At 41.6% G+C, this 26,812-nt stretch overlaps 1 protein-coding gene across 4 annotated transcripts in view; it reads left to right on the top strand.

Moving 5' to 3' along the window:
* The window catches only part of st3gal2 (ST3 beta-galactoside alpha-2,3-sialyltransferase 2), a 307,587-nt gene that overhangs the window by 151,684 nt on the left and 129,091 nt on the right, over window positions 1-26,812 (top strand). For all 4 annotated transcript variants that reach the window (XM_072279281.1, XM_072279278.1, XM_072279279.1 and 1 more), the window contains one exon: window positions 1,122-2,390. In XM_072279281.1, coding sequence (XP_072135382.1) covers window positions 2,052-2,390 — 339 coding nt within the window. In that variant the 5' untranslated portion in view covers window positions 1,122-2,051. The remainder of the gene's footprint in view (window positions 1-1,121; window positions 2,391-26,812) is intronic.

Genomic DNA, 26,812 nt, shown 5'->3' with positions numbered 1-26,812 from the left:
CACATTGGATCTGTGCTTAGCCTCAGTCATAAGAGTAAAGCGAGTAGAGCAGGGGGCTAAGCACACAGCTGTGTGGTGCTCCTGTACTGATGGAGACTGTCGAGGAGATGTTGATGCAAATCCAAACTGACTGGGTCTGCAAGTGAGGAAATAGATGATCCAATTGTACAGGGAGATATTGAGGCCAAGGTCTTGAAGTTTATTGATTAATGTTGAGGGGATGATGGTATTGAACGCTGAGCTGTATTGGATAAAGATCATACTGAGATATGCACCTTTGCTGTCCAGGTGTTCCAGGTTGAATGAAGAGCCAATGAGATGGCAACCTTTTTTATGCCATGAACCCCTACTGTTAACTGAGGGGTTTCTGCACACCAGGTTGGGGAGCCACTGTGCTAGAGGAAGTGGTTGAGGTGGATACAATAACAACTTTTAAAAGACATTTGGGTGGGTACAAGGATAAGAAAGTTTTAGAAGGATATACAAATAGGACTAGCTTGGATGGGCATCTTGGTTGGCATGGATTTTTTTGGTTGAAAGGCCTGCCTCCATGCTGGTTAACTCTTTGACAAATGTGGCAAATGACCCACCATCTTGATAGAGCGTAGCTGGGCAGAGGAAGTTAATGGAAAGATTTTGGTCTGCCACTATACTGTGCAGTTCTGAAAATCCCAGGTTTAATACTTGTCATTGCTGGGAACTGGTTTCAGATATGGTTCCTGTGATTTCAGCACTGGGTTAGAGAGTTTGAAGGGCAGTGCTGAGTCTTAACTGCTCTTTGCTGGGGACCAGGTTTGTATTTTCTATTGGTGCCTTCCATAGATGAATAGTTCATTTTACAAAAGGATTCCCAATACTCATGTTGGAGGAGGAGGGATAATTGAAGGCAAGTATTATTTTGGTACAATGACTGCAGAGATAGAGAGAGAATGGTACTCTGTGATATTAATTGAATGCTATTTATATCATTTGTATACTATAGTACTTGTAGTTTGTATAAATTTGTTTCTTTCCTATTGTAGTTCTTTGAATCAATTGAATCACCCAAAAAAGACCATGATTCTTCTGTTTTATATGCAGAGAATGTCAACTGAATTCATATTTTTCTGCTTTTGTTCTAGTGTCTGTCAATTGCCTGCCTAAGAAAGTCCTGAGCAACTTGCTAACAGAAGAAAACCTGGCACAGCTTTAGAAAAGTGGAGTGCTCCCATCTAATTAGCTCTGCTCTTCATGGAGGGGAACAATTATGGTCCTGTACTAAAGTGATTTTTCACCTGATAGTGGATTAAGGAGTCTGAATGGCGACAATGAACATACAGAGGACTTGTGAGGCAGTACGAAGAGACATTGTACTCATCTGCCCACTTTGATTTGCCTCTTTTTTAAAATAGATATTGTCACCTTGGCAACAGCTCTCTCACAGACATACCTCGCATGAACAGAAGATACATGCAAAGCATACTATGAAATTTCTGAAGCTTTGAACTGGGCTCCAGTTAAGGGAAAGGGAGACTTTTGAGGAGATTTGGATTGTGCCTCGTAGTCTTAAAATAAATCAAATGGCTGGTTGAATGAATTAATCCCAGCTCCCGACCCACAGGATCAAACCACTTACTTCATCTCTCAGAGGCTCAAGAAGTTAATGAGTGGTCTATTTGTTGTCACAAGGAGATTAATTCCATTTGACGTGTTCCAAAGAATGATTGTGTTTTCTAATTGTCACAAGATCTGAGCCAAAGTTAGCAGAACCTTCAGCCCCATTTACAAAGGGGCAAGAGAGAGGTAAAAGAAGCTGAGTGTCTGACTGAGAGAGAAATTACCATCCAGTAACCAGTCTCAGTAGGGATCTTTAACTCCTACACTGTTTAGTGGAACTGCTGGAATTTCATCTGAGAGTCACCAATTAAAACCACAAAGCTGCAATGAATTAGACAGGCCTAATAGGTGTACTTGGGTTTTGGAACTCCTCCTCTTTTGATAACTGCTCTGAAGTTCCTTAGCAGCTGGAAGGGTCTCCCATCACCATAAAAAGACCACACTTAAGGAAAACAATGAAGTGCTCACTTCGCGTGTGCATCCTTTTCCTTGGACTGCTCATTGTCTTTCTGACTTCTGTGTTCTTCACTTATACACTGACGGGTGTGACAAATGCAGCCTACCTGCAGAACCAAGCTCCAGAGGATGTTGACCGGGTCAAGCTGGTACCTAGCTACTTGGGTATTCAGAAGTTAACCAAGGGCCCTGCAAGTCAGAGGACATGTGCTTGCAGTCATTGCGTGGGTGATCCTGGTGTGTCACAGTGGTTCGATGAGAAGTTTGATCAGGACATTCTGCCGCTCTGGACAAAAACAAATATGATTTTGGAGCCCACTGTGTACAACTGGTGGGTGGTAAGTATACCCAAACTGACAAGTTTGATCTGAAAGTGAATGTATTTTGCATTTGGTTACAATCTTCTGAAGCCAATAACACCTCTATGGATGTTGTCCCAGTCCAGTACTCCATCCAAATGACTTGATCGTGTGTGAGCTCATGCAATTAGTGTTGCAAGATATTAATGTATTAATCTTAAACAACAATGATTTTGTTCTTACCTGGCATCCATTTTATAATTTAAAAGTTACTTGCATACCAAACAGGAGTGACAACCTTATCTGATTTTATCAGCCCTTCTACCATTCCCCCCTCTCCCCAAGGCCCTGTCCCCATTCTTTCTTTCCTTTCCACTAAGGTTGGCTAAGACTAGAACTAGGGGTCATGGGTTAAAGGTGAAAGGTGAAATATTTAAGGGGAACATAGGTGGGAACTTCACTCCGAGGGTGGTGAGGGCGTGGAATGAGAAATGGAGTGGTGGATGTTTGGGTTTGGTTTTAACATTGAAGAAAAATTTGGATGTACATAGATGGGAGGGAGTATGAAGGGCTATGGCCTGGGTGCAGGTCGATGGGGCTAGGTAGATTAATAGTTTGGCACAGACTAGATGGGTTGAATGGCCCATTTCTGTACTGTACTGTTCTATTCTATGACTCAAGCACTGAAACTAAGTATGGACTGGTATTACTGTGTTTGCTGAAATATGTACAGTGCCTATAAAAAATATTCCCCCCCACCCCCGAAGTTTTCATGTTTTATTGTTTTGCTACGTTGAATCACGGTGGATTTAGTTTGGCTTTTTTGACACTGATCAACAGAAAAAGACTTGTATCAAAGTGAAAACAAATCTCTACAAAGTGATCTAAATTAATTACAAATATGAAACACAATAATTGTTAAGTATTCGCCCCCCCCCCCGCTTTAATATGACACACAAATGATTGGCTTTAGAAGTTACATAACTAGTTACGTAACTTCTGGTCCAACTGCTGGTGAGTAAGTATCCTGGCACAAACTACACCGTGAAGACAAAGGAACACTCCAAGCAACTCTGTGAAAAGGTTATTGGAAAGCACAAGTCAAGACATAGATATAAGAAAATTTCCAAATCACTTAGTATTCCTTGGAATACAGTTACATCAATCATCAAGAAATGGAAAGAATATGGCACAGCTGTAAATCTGCTTAGAGCAGGCCGTCCTCAAAGACTGAGTGACTGTGCATGAAGGGGTCTAGTGAGGGAGGCGAGGCCACCAAGAGACCTATGACAACTTGGAGGATTTACAAGCCTCAGTGGCTGACATGAAAGACTGCACGTACAACTGTTGCTTGGGTGCTTCACCACTTGCAGCTTTATGGGAGAGTGGCAAAGAGAAATGCACCGTTAGTAAACAAAAAAATTCATTTGCAGTCTCAGCTAGATTTTGCCAGAAGGCATGTGGGAGACTCTGAAGTGAACTGGAAAAAGTTCTAAGGTCCAATGAAACCAAAATTGAGCTTTTGGCAGTCAGGCTTAACACTATGTTTGGCGTAAGTTATCATCAAAACCACACCTATGAAGCATGGTGGTGCCTGCATCATGCTGTGGGATGCTTCACTGCAGCAGGCTCTGGAAAGCTTGTGAAGGTAGAGGGTAAAATGAATGCAGCAAAATACAGGAAAATCCTGGAGAAAAACCTGATGCAGTCTGCAAAAGATCTGCGGCATGAGAGAAGATTTGTTTTCCACCAAGTATAAAGCCAAAGCTATCAAGGAATGGCCTAAAACAAGCAAATCAACGTCTTGGAGTAGCCAAGTCAGAGTCCAGATCTCGATCCAACTGAGAACTTGTGGCTGGACTTGAAAAAGGCTGTTCACTCACAATCCCCATGCCATCTGACAAAGCTTGAGCAGTTTTATAAAGAAGAATGGGGAAAAATTGCAGTGTCCTGATGTGCAGATCTGATAGAGAGCTATCCACACAGAGTCAAGGCTTTAATTGCTGCCAAAGGTGCAACTACTAAATACTGAACAGAATTGACTTCATTTCTTACATTCTTCACATACATGAGGAGTGAAAATCTTTATGTTATGTCTCCGGCTAAATTAGCAATGTGCAATCATAATAATTTATAATAAATAGAACAGTCAATGTAACATAGAAATACACTCAAATCAGCTAATTATTCTGATGGCCTGGTGGAAGAAGCTGTCCCGGAGCCTGTTGGTCCTGGCCTTTATGCTGCGGTACCGCTTCCCGGACGGTAGCAGCTGGAATAGATTGTGGTTCGGATAACTCGGGTCCCCAATGATTGTCCGGGCCCTTTTATCACACCTGTCTTTGTAAGTGTCCTGAATCATGGGAAGTTCACAACTACAGATGCGCTGGGCTGTCCACACCACTCTTTGCAGAATCTTGCGATTAAGGGAGGTACAGCTCCCATGCCAGGCAGTGATGCAGCCAGTCAGGATGCTCTCAATTGTGCCCCTGTAGAAAGTTCTGAGGATTTGGGGGCCCATACCAAATTTCCTCAACCGTCTGAGGTGAAAGAGGCGCTGTTGTGCCTTTTTCACCACACGGCTGGTGTGTACAGACCATGTGAGGTCCTCGGTGATGTGAAGGGGTGAGTAATTATGCTGTCAATTATTTTGTGTTGAAGGCAAGTTGTGCCTTACGAGCCGGAATGAATTTTTTGAGGATGTGACTGAACACATTGATGAAGGTAGAGCAGTAGATGTAGTGTATATGGATTTCAGCAAGGCATTTGACAAAGTACCCCATGCAAGACTTATTGAGAAATTAAGGAGGTATGGGATCCAAGGGGACATTGCTTTGTGGATCCAGAACTGGCTTGCCCACAGAAGGCAAAGGGTGGTTGTAGATGGGTCATATTCTGCATGGAGGTTGGTAACCAGTGGTGTGCCTCAGGGATCTGTTCCGGGACCCCTACTCTTCGTGATTTTTATAAATGACCTGGATGAGGAAGTGGAGGGATGGGTTAGTAAGTTTGCTGATGACACAAAGGTTGGGGGTGTTGTGGATAGTGTGGAGGGCTGTCAGAGGTTACAGCAGGACATTGATAGGATGCAAAACTGGGCTGAGAAGTGGCAGATGGAGTTCAACCCAGATAAGTGTGAGGTGGTTCATTTTGGTAGGTCAAATATGATGGCAGAATATATCATTAATGGTAAGATTCTTGGCAGTGTGGAGGATCAGAGGGATCTTGGGGTCCAAGTCGATAGGACACTCAAAGCAGCTGCGCAGGTTGACTCTGTGGTTAAGAAGGCATACACTGCATTAGCCTTCATCAACCATGGGATTGAGTTTTTTTTTTGTAATTTATTTTTTATTGAAGTTCATCGTCAAACAAACATTTTCAAAAGATGTATTTCAGATACTGTACATACATATCATGCAGTCATATTTGCCACAAATCTCCACATAATATTTATGAGGTATACACTTATAGAAAAGAGAGGAAAGAAAGAACAAGCAAAAGGAGAAAACTATGTACAAGTAAGGAGTGATTTTTTTTACAATATATTCATTGATTTGTGAGAATAAAATCAGGCCTATGAGGTGTTACATAGTTAAACCATTTTTCCCAGTATGAATCAAATTATTCTAACTTATGATTAACAGATGCTGTTATCTTCTCCATTTTGTAAATATCCATTGTAATTTCCATTCATACATTTAAAGTTGGGCTCTCCTGTGATAACCATTTCCTGGTAAGGGTCTTTTTACCGGCCACCAGCAGTATATTCATTAAATATTTATCTCTTTTCAACCATTCTTGAGGTACATACCCAAAATATATGGTCTTACTTTCTAAGGGTATTTCACATTTAAAAATGTCTTGTAGGGCATTGTGTATCCCACTCTAATAACCTTTGATAACGGGGCATTCCTAGAAAATATGATACGGGTTTGCACTTTGATTTCCACTATTTCTCCAGCAAACAGGAAATTACTATCATAATGGGATTTCTGAGAGGGTGTAATAAAATACTTCATCAAGTTTTTCCGTCCAAATTCCCTCCATTTCTTTGAACTGGTACACTTCCATTGATACCTCCATATTATTGCCATTCTTCCTCAGATATAATTATCCCTCCTTCCTTCTCCCATTTTGTTTTAATGTATGAAGTCAAATGTGTTTTAAGATTTGACAAACCCTAATACATGCTTGAAATGATTCTACTACCATTATCTGAATTATATGCTTTTCTAAACAGTTCTATCAAACATTTACTTGCCTCGGTTACATTTTTAACCATCCTGTTAACATGCTGTCACATCTGTAGATACCGATAGAAGTCTTGTTTTTCTAAGAAGTGTTTCTCTTTGAGCATTTCAAAACTGAACAGTGTTCCTTCTTTCATTATATTGCAAAGAACTGTTATTCCTTTAGCTGTCCAGTCCTTAAATCTAACATCCAGTTTGTTTGGCGTAAAATCCGAGTGATATGCGCACCATTTAAGAGTTGCAATATCTCCCTCTAGCTTATATTCTTTTATAATCGTTTTCCATATATTAAGAGTTCATTTCACCCATGGGTTATCAATAGTATTTATGTAACTTTGTAGGTTGTTATCAGCCTGTATGGGGATGGAAAGTATCCTCTCCTCAATGGTTTTCCATTGAGCGCCACATGATGGGTTGCACCAGCGTATCACGGCTCTCAACTGTGCTGCAAAATAATAATCTCTAAGAGAAGGTAGGCCCCATCCCGCCTTTTCCTTGGCTAATTGCAAAGTTTTGAGATGAACTTCAGGCCTTTTACCTTGCCATATATATCTTGATAACATTTTGTTCCATTCATTGAATGGTTTCGGTTAATCTCTATTGGTAGGGTCTGAAAGAGATATAGCAGTCTGGGCAGTATATTCATTTTAATAGATTCAATCCTTGAACTGAGACCAAGAAAAGGAATTAGGTTCCATCTTGTTATATCTTCCTTAATTTTTTTATATATAGGCGGATAATTGCATTCTGATAATTTTGCCAAATCTTTTGGCATAATGATGCCCAAATATTTGAAAGATTCTGTTTGCTATGCCCAGGGGTATCTACTTTCAATTTCTCTTGGTGGGCTATAGTTATATGAAAGTAATTGGGTTTTATCTATGTTGATTTTGTTATCTGATAATTGACCATATTGTTCAAAGGATTGCATCAATTTAGGTAAAGAGCATGTTGGTTGCCCTAGATAGATCAAAATATCATCCGCATAACAGGCCAATTTATGCTCTGTCCCTTTAAATAGTAATTCCCCTGATATCTTCATTTTGTCTGATGTGTTGAGCTAATGGTTCCAGATATAATGCGAAGAGTAGCGGTGACCATGCACAATCCTGTCTCGTGCCCCTTTCTAGGGTAAAACTATTTGATAAATATCCATTGATTTTAATCCTAGCAGTAGGACTGTCATATAGTGCCTGTATAGTTTTAATAATTGTGTCATGTAAACCAGATCTATGTAAAACTCTGGAAAGAAAGTTCCAATTAACCGAATCAAATGCCTTTTCAGCGTCCACGCTCATCACTATTGCTTCCATTTTTTTTGGTATATGATCCGTAACGTGAAGTGTCCTTCATATATTGTCTTGTGTTTGGCATTGTTGTATAAAACCTGTCTGATCATTATGTATCAGTGTGGGTAGAAACTCTTCTAATCGTTTGGCCATGGTGGAGATAAATATTCTATAATTCCACATTGAGAACAGATATTGGTCTAAATGACCCACAATCCATTTTATCCTTGCCTTCTTTTGGTATAGCTGAGATTATCATTTCCTTCCAGCTGGGTGGCATTTGCGCCTTTTTTAGAGCCCAGTTTAGTGTGGAGAGTAAAACGGGAATTAACCCTTTTTTAAATTCTTTATACCACTCTGCCATATATCCATCTGATCCTGGTGATTTGCTTAATTTAAGCCTACTAATTGCAGTTTTTAGTTCAGCTTCAGTTATGTCAGCAGTCATCGTTCTATTTTGTTCTTTGCTTAAAGTGGGTAACTCTAGAGAATTCAGGAAAGTGTCAATTTGAGTTATGCTTCCCCCTGGAACTTTGGAATATAGAGTTTTGTAAAATACTTCAGAAGCTTCTTGAATTTCACTTAGCTTATTTTTTTTTATCACTTTTGTTCTTGGATCCCTAATTCTATGAATTGTATTTTCTGCTATCTTTTTTTGTTCAGTTTCCATGCCAGTATTTTCATAGATTTGGACCCACTTTCATAGTGTCTCTGTTTCAGAAACATTAAATTTTTCCTGATTTCTTGTGTAGCCAAACTATTAATTTCATTCCTAATTTTTTTAAATTTCCTCTAATGTATCCTGTGCCAAACTCAGTTTGTGTTTTTTTCTAGTTACTTCAGCTTATTTTGTAATTCCTCTAATGTTTTATTCCTTATTTTTTTCTTATATGAAGACATCACTATAATTTTCCCTCTTAAGACAGCCTTCAGAGTATCCCATAGAATGGGAAGTGAAACCTCTCCAGTATCATTGAATGAAGACCAATTTCTTTTTTAATTTGTTCCTTAAAATAGTGATCGTTGAGTAGACTTGAATTTAGTTTCTTTGGTTGTAGGTCAAAATCAACAGGTGCACGGTCACTTACACTTATCGTCCCAATTCCACAGGTGACTATTTTGTCTTTGTCTTTTCCAAATGTAACGAAATAGTCTATTCTTGTATATACAGAATGGGGGGGGGGCGCAGAATAATGAGTGTAATCCCTTTTGTCGGGGAAAAGGTCCCTCCTTATATCAATTAGACCCACATCCTCAAAAAGTGTGTTAACTTTCTTATGTAAGGATTTTGTTTCATAGGTTTTTCTGTTGGAAGAGTCTAACTTTGATTGTAATTGTAAATTTAAGTCTCCCCCACATATCAAGAGACCTTCTGTTTCTGTTACCATAATATTAGTAATTTTCCGGAAGAAACTAATATCATTTCCTGGGGGTTTGTATATATTCAATAAAGTAACTGGATTTCCGTCTATATTCCCCCTTACCAGAATATATCTGCCCTCCTTATCTCCCATTTCGAATACTTTTTCAAAATTTAGCTTGCTTGAGATGAGAATAGCAACTCCTCTCCTCTGTCCTGATTTATATGAGAAAAACAAATTAGTGAAGCCCATTCTCTTTAGTTTTCCATGCTCATTATCACTTAATTGAGTTTCCTGTAAATATACTACATGAGCTTGTTCCTTCTTCATTTTTGATAGGATTTTACTGCGTTTGACTGGATTCAACAACCCATTGACATTAAAAGAAATGAATTTTACTTTGTCCTTAGCCATGTGTGTTTATCTGTCAGTATATCATTGAAATTAGCAGAATAAAACTTAATCGATCTACTCCCTGAACAAATAAGAAACAAGAAACGTGAATTTAAAAAAAGATAACAAAGGTGTGATTGCAAGGCTGAGGTCTCTAGTAGATGACCCTGGGTTGAGCTAGAGGAAACGTCTAGCCATGGGGGATAGCCTCTCCTACCTGTGAGTTGAGGGCCCCCACTGCAGTACCCATAAGAGTAAGTGAAAAAAACTATGTCCATTACACAGAAAAGATTTCCCTGTGTATTCCTCCCATGTATATATTTTTCATTTAGGTGGGGAAAAAGGAGTGAATGAATGAATAAAAAAATTGAGTATCCACATTGTAATATGTATTTCTTGAGATACGTTTAGCACCATCTATTTTTGCTTCTGATTAGCTTATCAACACTTTAGAGATTAGTCAGACCTTATGGCTCTTCTGGAGGGGGTGAGGACTGTGTTCTGAAAACTCACAGTCTCTTCCTGATATTCTTCTCTTGCCCTCCTCCCATCCCCTGCTTTCTCAATTCTCTCACTATTTGCCAAGCAGAGTGGGATAGCTGCTCAGCCAGGCTTTCCCTCGGTGTGATCACACTGACGGGCATCCTCTGTCCTTAATGTCTGTAGTCACCTCTTCCACTGTCTGATACAGCTGTGTTCTGTCTTCATAAACCGCTGGCAGTTTAGCAGGGTATGGAGTCTGGCAGCTAATCTTTCTTTGCTTTAATACTCGCTTCACTTCAGAATATTCCTTACGATTCTGCAGGACCGCTGGGGGGTAATCTTGGTCAAAATGTATTAATTTCCTGTTCAAAAATACCTTCTTCTTTCCCCAGGCCTTGCGCAGAATCTCTGCTTTGGTTTTGTACTGAAGGAATCTAATTACTATTGACCGTGGCTTATCTTCCCTGTATCTAGAAGGCCTCGGGACGAGCGCACGGTGTGCTCTCTCAGTGTCAAGTTCCATAGTCGAGGGAATCTCCAGCGTGTCCCATAGTAACTTTTCTACAAACTCCACCATAGATAACCCCTCCGCTCCTTCAGGAACATTATATATCCTGATATTCTTCTGTCGTGACCTTTCTTCTTGGTCGAGTAGTTTATTTTCTTGTTGATTTAACACTTTTATCCTCTTACTTAGCATCCGTTCCACATTTTGAACGCGATCTTCCACCTTTTCAATTTGTGTCTCTGCCACCGCTATTTTTTGATTAACGTTAGTGAGCTCTGACTTGATATCATTTAATTGCTGTTTATGTCTTTTTGGAATTCCCGTATCTCTTCCAGAATTTTTATTAAATTTGCTGCTTCGCCTGAACGAGGCCCCACGTCAGCCTCACTATCACACGTTCGTGTAGGAGAGCCGCTTGTTGCACCCCCCTCGTCCACAGGCTCTGCAGTGATGCTTTTTTATATCCATTCCTTTTCCCCATTCTTGCCCCCTTACCAATTCAGATATTTTCGAAAGATCTTGTATTTGGCGAATTAACGGGGCAAAATAAGCATTTTTTTGGAGGAGCTATTATTTTAGGCTGCCATTCTGGACTATGACATCACCGGAACCCGTGGGATTGAGTTTAGGAGCCGTGAGGTAATGTTGCAGCTGTATAGGACCCTGGTCAGACCCCACTTGGAGTACTGTGCTCAGTTCTAGTCACCTCACTACAGGAAGGACATGGAAACCATTGAAAGGGTGCAGAGGAGATTTACAAGGATGTTGCCTGGATTGGGGAGCATGCCTTATGAGAATAGGTTGAGTGAACTTGGCCTTTTCTCCTTGGAGCGACTGATAGAGTTGTACAAGATAATGAGAGGTGTTGATCGTGTGGATAGTCAGAGACTTTTTCCCAGGGCTGAAATGGGTAGCACGAGAGGGCATAGTTTTAAGGTGCTTGGAAGTAGGTACAGAGGAGATGTCGGGGGTAAGTTTTTTATGCAAAGATTGGTGAGTGCGTGGAATGGGTTGCCGGTGGCGGTGGTGGAGGCAGAAAGGATAGGGTCTTTTATGAGGCTCCTGGATAGATATATGGAGCTTGGTAAAATAGAGGCTATGAGTAAGCCTAGGTAGTTCTGAGGTAAGGACATGTTCGGCTCAGCTTTGTGGGCCAGAGGGCCTGTATTGTGCTGTAGGGTTTCTATGTTTCTATAATTTTAATAAATTTAGACCAATTTGTAGAAATTTGTTTTCATTTTGACAAAAAGGAGTCTTTTCTGTTGATCAGTGTCAAAAAAGCCAAATTAAATCCACTTTGATTCAGTGTTGTAAAATAATAAAACATGAAAACCTCCGGGGGGGGGGGGCGCAGAATACTTTCTTTAGGTACTGTATGCTAATTAATGAGAGAGAGAGAAGAAAAAAAAGAAAGAGAAGAACGTTACCAATTGAAGTAGCTGTTCTGAGGTTTCTTCTACATCCAAACATGCAAAATAGTATCAAAGAACCTGAAACAGCGAAGGATGCCGTTCACTCTGTGCCAGCGCTCATTCCAACAGCACCACAGGTTTCCCCTTTTCATGTGTGTATTCATTTCAAAGTGGAAAGTTTCTGCTTATTGGCTTCAACTACCCTTTTGAGCAGAATATACCAACTCAGCACAGATCAATATTTCAAAAACTATCTGTCTTACATTTCAAACCTGAGAAATTCTGCAGCAGATGCTGGAAATGCTGTGTGTGTTGATTTCATCTTCCATTTCATTCTTCTGTTGTTTATCTTCAATTTGAGTCCTTAGGTTACCAGATTGAATTTAGGTTACCTTAGATTGCTAAAGACATCGTCTCCGTTTTTTCTCAATCTAACCCTTCATAATTTTGAGCTACCTCAAAGACTGCGTATATCAGCTTCTTCAGATTTCAAATAACTAAAGGCATTGATCCCTAATGAATCTTCTCAAAGGTTGCTCCAAGGGAAATGCAGTATTGTACAGCATACAAACAGGCTCTATGCAGAGATATTTATGCCAACCATCATACCTATCTATACTAATCCTATTTGCTTGCATTAATCCCATGTCCCATATTCCCTTGAGCAACAAAAAAGATGTCTCCCTCTTTGCCTTTGTCATTCAAGTACCTGTCCAGCTGCCTCTTGAATGGTGTTACTGTTCCTGCCTCCACCACCTTCTCTTCATGCTCATTCCAGCTAGCGACTAGTCTTTGTATGAAAATTTTCCCTTTAAGCCCTGTCCCTGTCACCTTAAACATATCATCATCATCATCATCATGTGCTGTGTCATATGATATGGGCGTTCATGGTCTTCCATCCATCCCTAATCTGCGAGGGATCACTCTGGGCGTAGACCATGCTGCCCAGCCCGAAGCCATTCTCGACCTCTCTAAATTGGCTCAGCGCTTAGAGAGACTCAACCTCGTACCTGGGATAGTTGGACAGGCATTGAAACTCCCCTGCCTCGGCGACCTCTCTCCAAATCACTCACTCAACTCCAACTGCGTCGATTTTGCAATGCACCAGCTTGGCTCATCCCTTGAGTTTGCTTGGCCTTGGTTCACCTCTTCATTGTTTGTGGTAGTAGTTTACCAGAATTTCATCGTGGCTGATCCATTTTCCACTCAGTCCCAACCTCCTGCCTTCTCCCTGCATCCCTTCATGCTTGACTGGTTTAAAATCTATCAACCCCTGCCTTAAATATACACAATGTCTTGGCACAGTACAAGAGCCATTTTTAAATATAAGGCATTGTGCAGAGCAATTTGAGCTCAGAATTTCAGCTCCTTGCCTTGTGAGTGGAGTCTTTATTGTATGCTCTGTTTGAATGTGGAACATGAAGTGTAGTTGTTTTCACATAAATATTACCATCAGCACCCACAGTCACTGACCACACATGAATAGAAATTACATGGTTAAATACAACTGTTGAAATAAATGTGCCTTCTGTGTTCTAAGAAATCTACAAATTATGTTTTTATAGAAGTAGGCCATTCAGCCTGTCATGACTATGGCAGCTCTTAGATTAATCCCATTCCATCTCTTATTTTCCTGCAGGTTGCACTATGACACCAGCTCATCAATTTCACCCATGTTCTATTATTACCTACCTACTGGGGCTAAACTACAATAGAGGGTCGATATGCCTGTTCCATTTTTGTTTTTTTTTGTATGGGGTGGGGGGAATTTGGGGCTTGATGACTGTGCTAGCTTTCTTTTCTTTCTTGGTTTCATCGCACCCGGAGAAGAATTTCAGAGTTGTGTACTTTGATAATAAATGAACCTTTGAACTAATTAACCCACCAACTGAGGGAATGAATGGTGTTAGAAATAATATGGAAGTGGGGTCAATATTTTGTACCACAGTGATTTATGACTCTGAGATTATGGACATTCTGGAGGAGCTTCAGACAATTGTCCAAGACTGAGATGGAGCTGGCTGCTGGGAACAAGACTGTGATGTAGGCCAATGAGAAGGGTTGCTGTCTCCCTATAACTTAGCTGGAGATAAATGATTTCAAAATTATTATCAAAGATCCAGATTGATTACCATTGATAATGTTGGTGACAAAAGTTAAAGGAGATTTTACCGTGTAATGCATGGATCCAGAATTCAGCACAGGTGGTATTAAACTCACAAAATAGATTTAAGAGAAAATGCACAGAGCACGTTATAAAAAGATGTTTGTGTTAACAGAGCAGTCTGATTTTGTATACAATGTATTAAAATTATAGTTTCAGTGTTCAAATATAATTTTTAAAAAAGCTGAGGCCATTTCTGGACAGTTTTGGCCGTCTCCCAGGAAAGGTACTGAGGCAGCGTGGTGGTGAGGCCGTTGCTGCAAGAACCCAGGTTTGATGCTAACCTCTTGCTATCCGTGTGGAGTGTGCATGTCCTTCTCTTGACTGTCAGATGCTCCAATTCACTCCTAAACCCTAAAGGTAATTGTAAATTGCCCCATAGCATAGGTAACTATCAAAAGAGATAGAGAAAGCTGGTAAATTAAACTGGTCGGTTGGTTAACTGGTTTACTATTGTCACATGTACCAAGGTATAGTTTAAAACCTGTCTTGCATACTGTGCATACAAATCAAATAATTACAACAGTGCGTTCAGCTTATACAAGGTGAAATGATAATAGCATTCAGAATAGAGTATAGCAGCACTGAGAGGGTGCAGTGCGAGTGAACAGTAAAGTGCAAGGTCTCAGTGAGCTAGGTTGTGAAGTCAAGAGTCCATCTTATTCTAGAGTCTTGTAACAGCAGGATAGGAGCTGTCCTTGAACCTCGATGGCAAGGGTGAGAAGAAAGAATGTCCAGGGTGGGTGGGACCATTGATTACACCGGCTGCTTCACTGAGGCGCTGAGACAGAGTTCCTGGTGGAGAATTTGGTTTTCATGACGCGCTGATCTGTTCCCATTACTCTCTGCAGTTTCTTGCACTCGCTGGAGGACAGTTGTGAGTGCTGCATCCAGACAGGATGCATCCTATGGTGTATCAGTGAAACTGGTAAGATTCCACAGGGCCATGCCGAATTTCTTCAGCCTCCTGAGGAAGTAAATGTGTTGGTAGGCCTCCTTGGCCAGTGCATCAACATGGTAGAACCAGGGCAGGCTGTTGGTGATCTTCACATCTAGGAACTTGAAGCTTTCGACCCTAGGAACTTGACAGACATCAGCACTGTCGACGTAAACAAAAGCTCCACCTCTCCCCTCCTGAAGTCAAATACTAGCTCTTTTGTTTTTCTGACATTGAGGGACAGATTGTCATGACCCATGTCACTAGGCTCTCTTATCTCCTTCCTGTAGCCAAGTCATCATTCTTTGACATGTGGCCCACTATAATGGTATCATGTGCAAACTTGTAGATGGAGGTAGAGCAGAAGCTCTCAAACTTTTTAATTTTTTTTTAAGAGACTGGTTGTAGGGAGTTTGTGAGGAAGTATAAGCAGATGATAGAACAAAGATGCATTCATCCAGATGGCTTGAGATGTGTCTATTTTCATGCAAGAAGTATCATAAACAAGGCAGATGAACTTAGAGCATGGATCAATATGTGGAACTATGAAGTTGTGGCTATTACAGAGACTTGGATGTCTCAGGAGCAGGAATGGCTGCTGAGAGTGCCAGGCTTTAGGTGTTTCAAAAAGGACAGGGAGGAAGGCAAAAGAGGTGGGGGCATGGCATTGCTAATCAGGGATAGTATCATGGCTGCAGAAAAAGAGGAAGTCATGGAAAGATTGTCTACTGAGTCAATGTGGCTGGAAGTCAGAAACAGGTAGTGGAAATAACTCTACTGGGTGTTTTTTGACAGACTCCTCAGTAGTAACAGCCATCGTGGAGCAGATAAAGAGGGAGATTCTGAAATGGTGCATTAATAATAGGGATGTTGTGATGGGTAATTTTAAGTTTCCTAGCATTGACTGGCATCTCCTTAGAGCAAGGGGTTTGGATGGGGTGGAGTTTGGTAGGTACGTTCAGGAAGTTTTCTGACGGAATATGTAGAAAAGCCAACTAGAGGAGAGGCTGTACTTGATCTGGTATTGGGAAATGAACCTGGTCAGGTGTCAGATCTCTTGGTGGAAGAGCGTTTTGGAGGTACATGGAGCTTAGAAAAATAGAGGGCTATGCAGTAGGGTAATTCTAGGCAGTACAACATTATAGGCCGAAGGGCCTGTAATGTGCTGTAGATTTCTATGTCCTATATAATTCTTAAAATCAGACTACTGTAAACTAACCATTGTACATTGTACATTGTGCTAGTGGGAAGTAAAACCATGTTTTACTTACTACTTACTGTGTTATGATCCAGAAGGAGAACCATCAGGTCCATGCTAGCTCTTGGCAGAGCAGTCCCATCAGCATAATTCCTTCTCATTTCCCCGCCAACCCGCATGTTATACCCTTTCTCAGGTGTCCATTCAGTCCCCATTTTCATTCATTTGTCATTCATCGACAATTTCACATTCCAGACTAAAGGAGATCTAAAACAGTTGCTATCTCTGGTCCTACAGTCATCTCTGGAGCATCCGGACAGTAAAGACACTAACATCAGACAGTGTTTTATTCACTATATAGTTCAGCCTTTAATGCTACTATTCCAAGCACACTCATCGTGAGAATGCCCAGCTCTAGGAGGTAATGTAGCTGGATCTGTAACAGATCACAATCAGTGTAAGCTCGAAAACCTCCACTATGACCATTGCACATTTGTTTATTTATTTAGAGATGTCGTGCGGAATAGGCCCACAGCTCAGCAACCCTCAGCAACCCCAATTTAACCCTAACCTAATCACGGGACAATACATAATGACCAATTAACCAACCAAGTATGGCTTTGGACTGTGGGGGGAAACTGGAGGACCCAGAGGAAACCTACACATTCCACGGGGAGGATGTACAAAGACTCGTTACAGAAGATGCCAGGATTGAACTCTGAACCCCAGCCCAAGCTGTAATAATGTTTTGCTGACTGCTACTCAAGTTGGTGCTGTGTAACATCTCACCTGCCGAATCAACTAGCCCTGAAAATGGATGGTGCTGGAGCATCAGGCCCGTACCCGGCTGTCACTGGCAGTCACGAGACAATGCCCGCGAGTAGGAGGGCGCTGCAGTGAGCACGGAAGCCTAGGGCGCGGGCCTGGGTGGAGACGCCGCGGTGAAGGGCGCGGGCCCGGGTGGAGACGCCAGGGTGAAGGGCGCGGGCCCAGGTGGAGACGCCTTGGTGAGCGTGGAAGCCTGGGGCGCGGGCCCGGGTGGAGACGCCGCGGTGAGCGTGGAAGCCTGGGGCGCGGGTGGAACCACTGCAGGTGTAGATCTTGGTGGTGGTAGCAAATATTGAAATGAGAACTTTGAAGGCCGAAGTGGAGAAGGTTCCATGTGATCAGCAGTTTAATATTAGTCCTAAGAGGTGGGTGAATGCTGTTCCGAAGAGACGGGTGATGGTCTCCATTGCCCTGAGCTGATTGAAAGGGAATCGGGTTCAGTTCCCTAAATCCAGAGTGGTGGAGGAGGCACCTTGCAGTATACAGTGTGGTAATGCCAACAATTCTAAGAAGTTGGCGGAAGCCTCGGGAAGCATTCTCTTTTCTTTGTAAAGAACAGGGTGCCCTGGAATGAGTTCATACTGAGAAAGGGGCCTGTGCTCTGGAATGTGTTGCAGTTCTGGTAGCATCTGATGAACTGTCACTGGCCCTTGAAAATCTGGGGGAGATGGTTGTTGTTGCAATGGTAATCCTGCTCAGTAGGAGAGGAACCGCAGGTTTGAACATTTGGTGTATGTGCTTGGCTGAGGAGCCAGTGGTGCAATGCTACCATCCATGGGCTTACAACTAAACACCCTTAAGTCAGAATCCCACCAAAACATAGTGATACCCTAGCACCAGGGATCACTGGTTGGCCTGAGGTAACCAGCCACCACATGCAAGTGATGAGAAGTGCCTTTGCTGCTGGCCGGGAGTGTGGATGGTTGAGTGCCATCTCGAAACCTATTTAGCACAACGGAAGTTCGTGGGGAACCTGGTGCTAAAATATTATTCTCCTTCCCCAACTCTACTCCCTTTACACTCAGGACTGCGTTGTCAGATTCTGCTCTAAATTCATCTACAAGCTTGCAGATGATACCACTGTGGTTGGCTGCATCACAAGTAGCAATGAATTGGAGCACAGGAAGAAGACAGTGAGCTTAGTGACATGGTGTCATGACAACAACCTTTCCCACAATGTCAACAAAACAAAAGAGCTGCTCATGTACTTAAGGTGTCGAGGTGGGGGAGGGTTGTGTTCCTGTCTATGTCAATGGTGTTGAGTCTGACAGGGTTGAATGCTTCAGATTCCTAGGAGTGAGCATCACCAATAAATAGCCTGTCGTGGTTCAACCACGTTGATGCATCAGCCAAGAAAGCCGATCAACACCTCTACTCTCTCAGGAAGCTAAATGTTGTCGGTACTCTCCTGATGCAATAACAAGGACACTGCAGCGTAAAACTTTTACAGCCTTATTGCAGCATGCTACAGGGAGAAACCCACTGACTGCGCTCTCTTGGAGTCAGTCCAGGGAGGAATTCTCTCTGTTCCCAAATTCACCAAAATATATACAGAAGCAGTCACATACACAAAGTTACAGCAGTTACTTCCGTTTCCACCACAGCAGTACAGTTTCGATCACATGCTCATCTAGGGACACCACATGGGTTTGTCATTGGGTATTCCTAGTTACTTGTAGTTCTGCATTAGGCAGTTTCCGTCCCCATTGAATTATCAATAGTCAGCATTACACATTGTTCAAAAATATTCGGTTACTCAGACTACACAGAAACAGAGTATTTTTAGTTGTTATTGTACATACTGATAGGCTCACACCGTTAAGTTGCGACATCCCTGGCCCCACACATGAAAACGGAGACTGATTCCACTCTGTAATTAACCTTATCCTATCTCATAAAGAAATTCAACCAGTAACCAAAGACCCCACCCACCCCAGATATTCTCTCTTTTCCCCTCTTCCGTAGGGAAGAACACACAAAACCTGAAAATACGTACCATCAGATACAGGAGCAGAATTAGCCCATTTGGCCCATCAAGTGTGCTTCACCATTTCATCATGGCTGATCCATTCTCTCTCTCAGCCCCAGTCTCCTGCCACCTCTCCGTATCCCTTCATACCCTGACTAATCAAGAATTTATCAACCTCTGCCCAAAATATACCCAATGACTTGGCCTCCACAGCTGTCTGTGGCAACAAATTCCATAGGTTCACCACTCTCTGACGAAAGAAACTCCTCCTCATCGCTGTTCTAAAACGACGTTTCCCTATTCTGAGGCTGTGTCTTGGAGCAGGCTCGAGGATAGATTTTATTCCACTGTTACCAGTTTTTTGAATGGATCTGTTGTATGATAATATGGACTCATGGCCTGACAGGCTACCTCGTTATGATCTTGCACTGAACATTTACCTGCACATCTTCAATAGCTTTCACAAAATTAGTCAAAGTTAAAAGTCAATTTATAATCAAAATACACACATGCTACCTTGAGATTCATTTTCTTGCAAGCAAATAAAGAAATATAAAAATTTATGAAAAACTATACATAAAGACAGACAATATGCAAAAGGAAATAAATTTTGCAAATAAATAAATAATACTGAGAATTTGAGTTATTGAGGCCTTGAAAGTGAGGCTGTTGGTTGTGCAATCAGTGCAGAGTTGAGGTGAGTGAAGTTAGCCACATCAGTACAGGAGCCTGATGGGTATAGGATAATAACTATTCCTGAGCCTGGTGGGACCTAAGGCTTCTGTACCTCTTACCCAAGGAAACAGCAAAAAGACGGAGAACGTCCATGCTGCTTTCTTGTGGCGACACACCTTGTAAATGTGCTCAATGGTAGTGAGGGCTTTTCCTGTGGCTGTCTGGGCCATATCCACCACTTTCTGCAGACTTCTTCATTCTTGGACATTGATGTTTCCATACCAGGCTGTGATGCAACCAGTTAGGATACTCTTCACTGTGCATCTATATAAGTTTGTCAAAGTTTTAAATTACATGATGAATCTACACAAACTCTGTAGAAACTAGAGGTGGTGCAGTACCTTCCTTGTGACGACACTTACCTGCTGGCCCAGCACAGATCGCCTCCCAAGAACTTTAAAGCTACCGACCCTCCCACAGCCTCTGATCCCCAAAGGGGTCTGACTCTCGAATGTCCGGCTTCTTCCCCCTGTAGTCGACAATCAGCTGTTTGGTTTTGCTGATGTTGAGTTGTTGTTCTGGCACCATTCAAGTTGATTTTCAATTTCCCTCCTGTTATTGTTATTGTTTTACAGTATTCAAGTTCAATGCACTGTGTCATGATTTGATCTGTATAAACAATATGCAAGACAAGCTTTTCACTGTACATGTGACAATAGTAAACCAATACCAATATCATTTCCCATTTAGGGGTAAACTACCAGCACACCTTTGGGATATGTGAGAAATCCAGGGCCAGCAAGACGTTATGTAGCAACAAGGAAAACGTGCAAACTCCACACAGACAGTACCAGAGCTTAGGTTCACTGGAGATGTGAAGGTGTAGAACGAGGGGCAGCATGGTAGTGTAGCATCTTAAAGCGCCAGCATTCGGGGTTCAATTCACACTACCATCTGTAAACATTTTGTACTTTCTTCTTGTGACTGTGTGGGTTTCCTACGGGTGCTTCAGTTTCCCCCCACATTCCAAAAATATACAGGTTAGGGTTAGGAAGTTGTTGGCATGCTACATTTGCATTGTACAAAAATGTGCAGGTTAGGGTTAGGAAGTTGTTGGCATGCTATGTTCGCATTGCAATCAAGGAGACACTTCTGGGTTGCCCGCAGCACATTTCTGATGCAAATGATGCATTTCACTGAATGTTTTGATGTACATGTGATAAATAAAGCTGAACCATATTAAGCTAACTAGGGTGTATTTATTGGAAACTATAGCACTGCCTAGTTATTGCATACATCACACCATTTCCAGTGTCTGCTAGGATCATATAGTGAATTACTGGTACACACTTGTAGGTTATGCCAGCTCAACATTTGTATAAAAAGGAGCAGGCTAAGTTCTGCCTTTTAGAAACAAGCTGAAGAAAATCTCAGAGACGTAACATACTTGGTTTCCTTTTTAGCTAGAATTACTTAGGGCAGAATAGCAAAACAAACCATGAAATGGCAGACCGTATTGTTAATGAGGGGGCTTATTTGTGCAAAAGATTGCCCAATGGAGATCTTTTATGCAGCAAAATGTCTGGAAGAATATTGTCAATTGTAAGTTTGACTCTGAACCGAACAGAAGGATATAAGAAATAAGAGTGGGAGTTGGCCATGGAGAGCATTCCAGTTTATACATTAAGATTTGGTCAGCATGGAAATTATCTGATAAATGCTTAGAAATAGATCTCAAACTGAAGTATAGTTTAACTTTAAAATTTAACAATACTTTAAAAGCTAATAAGAATTTTAAGTGGTCATCAGTTGTTACAATGGACTCATTCGGCTCAAATATGACAGTTTGCAGTTGTCATTATGTATCTCAACAGGGAGTAATTCGGAAGCTGAGACATTCTTGCAACTCTGCTTGCCCAGAGATTTTTCTTCAGTTTATCCAATTGAAAATCAGATTTTTTTTCTTCCAAGAGTGAAATGCAGCAAAAAGATATCTCCAGATCACTTCCATCACCAAGTTTGACCAGGATTTTTCAAGCAAGAATCCCCTGAAATTCACACCAGGGGTGCACAGAATCACTTGGTTCCTTGGACAGTGCTCCTCTGAGAGAGTTGTAAGAGTGTTTGTATCACGTTGTGTGACCTAGGGTCATTGATGTCTGGGTATTTCCTGGCCATTCACACACAAGAAGTTTACAGTGAAGCCCCATCATAAAACAGTCAATAGTGGCCAATCTACAGTAGCCTTTAGGATGGACTGGAATTTTTAGACTGCTTTTTCTGTTGCTATATGGGATGATCACACAAAGTGATCTTCAACAGAGTGTTTCCTAAATGTAGTGGGAGGTTGTAAGAGAGAGGAAGAAGGTGCAGTGGGCAATGGGTGGCTCCACTTGCTTCTGGGATGTAATGGTTTACATAAAAGTACATCACAAACTGCATTTTTCTCTGGTCTTTTTGTACACTACAAATGAAATACTTATTGTAAAGTATGAAACCACTTGTAACAACAGAAAAGTTTGTGTGAGATCAGCATGCACTATATGCTGGTTGCTACAGATTTCTAGCCTCTGCAGTCTCTCATGTGTCTCAGGTTTGTGTGAGAATTGCAAAATACAGGAATAGTACAGAGTGAAATTGTCTCAAATGAACATGTCTGAAGTTTATGTCTCACCTCAAGTCTTTGAATCTTTGTAGGTCAGAGTTATTATCGAGAACAAGTGTGAACCCTTCAAGCACAGAAAGGAAAGGTAATGTTGTCTAGATAGTTTACTCCAGAATTTAAACATATCTTCAGGGGTGCTATAGGGTCAGAGCAGGTTTTATAGCTACTGATGGGTAATGTGACAAAAGAACCAGTTATCAGAAGATTGATGCTGATAAGAGGACAATGGGGGAACATGCAAGGTGCTAATAAGAGAGAGACGAGAGAGATTACCGAAAGGAGACACGGTTCCGAGTATTGTCAGAGACCGGTGGCTTTGAACCCTGAACTGTTTGAAGTTTGATGGACAGGCGATGCCCCAGCAGGGGGATAAAAAGGGACAGGTTCGCTAAGGCAACAGACACACAACACCACGAGGTAACGAGACCCTGGAAGCGGTGTGCCCCCCCCCCCCCCACAAGTTGGTGGGAGTTTTTGGAGGTCTGGTCACGGAACCAGCCATAGAGCACAGGGTGGAAAGATACGGTTGGGCGGGAACCTGGTGTGTGTGTCTGCCCTTGCCTGGGTGCCGGGTTCACTGCAGAAGAACGATCGTATCTGGAACGGAGGGATCACAGTCGGTGACCTCAGAAGTCATTACAAAGGGCTCGCCCGAAAGCTAACTGCGAGGAATATCGAAGGTCTGTTTGGAATCCGACTTGCATACTTATTCGTTCTCTCTCTCTCTTCTCCCCGCCCAATGGCACAACAGCGATTACTGCGAACTGAACTGAACTTTGCGTCACTTGAAACTGATCATTTACCCCTAGACTGCGATAGAGCATGATTGATCCTATTATCCTAGTTCTGTGTACATGTGTGTTTTATCATTGCTAAACTGTTGTATTTATATCCTGTTGATTAGAGTACTGTGTTGCTTATTTCTTTAATAAAACTTTCTTAGTTCCAGTAATCCAGACTCCAACTAAGTGGTCCATTTCTGCTGGTTTGGCAACCCAGTTACGGGGTACGTAACAGTAAAGAGAAAGTAAAGTATAGAGAATAAAAAATTTGATCAGTTCAAACTGTACACGGTACCTGCTACCTGTCTGGCTAAAGAGACAGATTGTCAGATCATCAGAAACACTGTACAAAGTACATTGAAGCAGAAGTTGTCCTAAAGGGGGAGGAGGATGTGACTATAATGCCATGATTAATGACACAGGAAGTATCCTTTCTATGAAGGGTTGAAAGGATACATAGAGTATTGTGCCTACTCAGTTTCAGGGAGGAACATCTCAGGTTATTGGGCAAAAAGTGGATTTCTAATCATCTGAAGCCTGTTGAGAACAAAAATATAGAAAGGATTAGACCAGAGCTCCTGTTTGGTGTGTACTAGATATTAATTAAGAAACTAAACCTCAAAGATTAGATCTCTGGGTTAATACCTGAGCTATTTGGAAAATCGGCATTGGGATATAAATGGTACGGAAGGATGCATTCGCCTCTCAATCCCATTCTCCATATCCCTTCATGCCCTGACCAATCAAGACTCTGTCAGCTTCTGCCTTAAATATACATAAAAACTTGGCCTCCACATCTAGCTGTGGCAAAGAACTCCACAGATTCACCACTCTCTGGCTAAAGAAATTCCTCCTCATCGCCTTTCTAAAAGGATGCCCCTCAATTCTGAGGCTGTGTTCTCTGGTCTTAGACTTTCCCATTATACGAAACATCCTCTCTACATCCATTCTATCAAGGCCTTTCACCATTTGATAGAATTCATTTAGGTCATCCCTCATTCTTCTGAATTCTAGTGAATACAGGCCCAGAGCCATCAAATGCTCTTCATGTGACAAGTCCTGGAATCATCTTCATGAATCTCCTTTGAACCCTCTCCAGTTTCAGCACATCTTTTCTAAGATATAGGACCCAAAACTGCTCACAATACTCCAAGTGAGGCCTCATCAGTGCTTTACAAAGTTTCAATATTACATCCTCGCTTTTATGAGGGGTGATTGATAAGTTCATGGTCTAAGGTAGAAGGAGTCAATTTTAGAAAACCTAGCACATTTATTTTTCAACATAGTCCCCTCCTACATGTACACACTTAGTCCAGCGGTCGTGGTGCATACGGGTCCCTTCTTTGTAGAAGTGGTCCACAGCAGGGGTGATTGATAAGTTTGTGGCCTAAGGTAGGAGATGAGTTATTAACTTCAAACTTTCTGCATTATCACTCAAAGAGTTGAACTGCATATGCATGTAACGAGAGCGTCTTGGACCTGCAGGTGGTCCACAGCAGGGTGATTGATAAGTTTGTGGCCTAAGGTAGAAGGTGATAAGTTATACAGCTCTCGTTACATACACGTGCAATTCAACTCTTTAGGTGAAAATGCAGAAAGTTTGAAGTTAATAACCCATCTCCTTCTACCTTAGACCACGAACTTATCAATCACCCCTGCTGTGGACCACTTTCTGGAGGTCCAAGACGCCGACCTCTACAAGGAAAGGATCTGTATGCTCCATGACTGTTGGACTAAGTGTGTAAATGTAGGAAAAATAAATGTGCTAGGTTTTCTAAAATTGACTTCTTCTACCTTAGGCCACGAACTTATCAATAACCCCCTGTATATGCTAGCCCTCTTGAAATGAATGTTACATTGCATTTGCCTTCCTCACCACAGACTGAAGTTTTAGGGAATCCTGCACAAAGTTCCAAAGTCCCTTTGCAGCTCAATTTTTTTAATATACTTTCTCTCCTTTTAGGAAATGGTCAACCCTTTCATTTCTTCTACCAAACTACATAACCATAAACTTCCTGAGACAGTATTCCATCTGCTATTTTGTTGCCCATTCTCCTAATCTGTCAAAGTCCTAAAGTAGCCTCTCTACTTCCTCAAAACTACCTGCCCCTCCTCCTATCTTCATATTGTCTGCTAACTTTTCAACAAAGCCAACAATTCTATAATCCAAATCATTGGCATATAATGTAAGAAGAATCCCAACACAGACCCCTGTGGAACACCACTAGTCAGCCACAGTCAACCAAAAGATACTCCCTTTCTCCCCACTCTTTGTCTCCTGCCAATCAGCCACAGCTTTATCCATGCTACAATCTTTCCTGTAATACCATGGGCTCATAGCGTGCTAAGCAGCCTCATGTGTGACACCTTATCAAAGGCCTTCTGAACATCCAAGTACACAACATCAACCGATCCTCCTCTGTCTATCCTGCTTGTTATTTCTTCAAAGAATTTCAACAGATTTGTCAGGCAAGATTTTCCCTTGAGGAAACCATGCTGATTATGGCCTACAAGTATGCTGAGACCTCATCCTTAATAATCGACTCCAACATCTTCCCAACCATCGAGGTCAGACTAACTAGCCTATAGTTTCCTTTCTTCAGTCTCTTCTTCCTTCTTGAAGAATGGAGGGACATTTATAATTTTCTAGTCTTCTGGAACCATTCCAGAATCTAGTGATTCTTGAAAATCATTGCTAATGCCTCCGCGATCTCTTCAGCCACCTCTTTTAGACTCTGGGCTGTACACCATCTGGTCCAAGTGACGTATCTTCCTTTAGACCTTTCAGTTTCCCAAGAACCTTCTCCCTAGTTATGGTAGCTTCACACATTTCATGACCCCTGACAGCTGGAACTTTCAAAATACTGCTCGTGTCTTCCACAGTGAAGACTGATGCAAAATACTTATTCATTTCATCCATCATTTCGTTGCCCCTATTACTACCTCTCCATCTTTGTTTTACAGCATATCCACTCTCTTTTACACTTTATGTATCTGAAGAACCTTTTGGAATCCTTGCTGATATTATAGGCTAGCTTATTTTCGTATTCCATCTTTACCTTTTTAAAGACTTTTTAGTTGCCTTCTGTTGGGATTTGAAAGCTTCCCAATCCTCTAACGCCACTGATGTTTGCTGTATTATATGCCCTCTCTTTGGTTTTTATGTTGACTTTGACTTCTCTCGTTCACCATGGTTGTGCCATCTTTCCTTTAGAATACTTCTTCCTCTTTGGCATGTATGTATCCTGTGCCTTTCGAATTGCTTCCAAAAATTCTAGCCATTTCTGCTTTTCCATCATCCCTGCTAGTGTTCTTTTCCAATCAATTCTGGCCAACTCATCTCTCATGCCTCTGTAATTCCCTTTACTCCAGTGTAATACTGATACATCTGACTTTAGCTTCTCTTCTCAAATTGTAGGATGAATTTGATCATATTATGATCACTTTCCCCAAAGGGTTATTTTACCTTAAGCTCTCTAATCAATTCTGGTTCATAGTACAACACCCGAGCCAGAATAGCTGATCCTTTAATTGGCTCAACCACAAG

Source organism: Mobula birostris, chromosome 15 (genome assembly GCF_030028105.1).
Source record: "Mobula birostris isolate sMobBir1 chromosome 15, sMobBir1.hap1, whole genome shotgun sequence".
In the NCBI taxonomy this organism is placed as follows: Eukaryota; Metazoa; Chordata; class Chondrichthyes; order Myliobatiformes; family Myliobatidae; genus Mobula; species Mobula birostris.
This window is presented reverse-complemented; position numbering and strand designations above follow the sequence as displayed.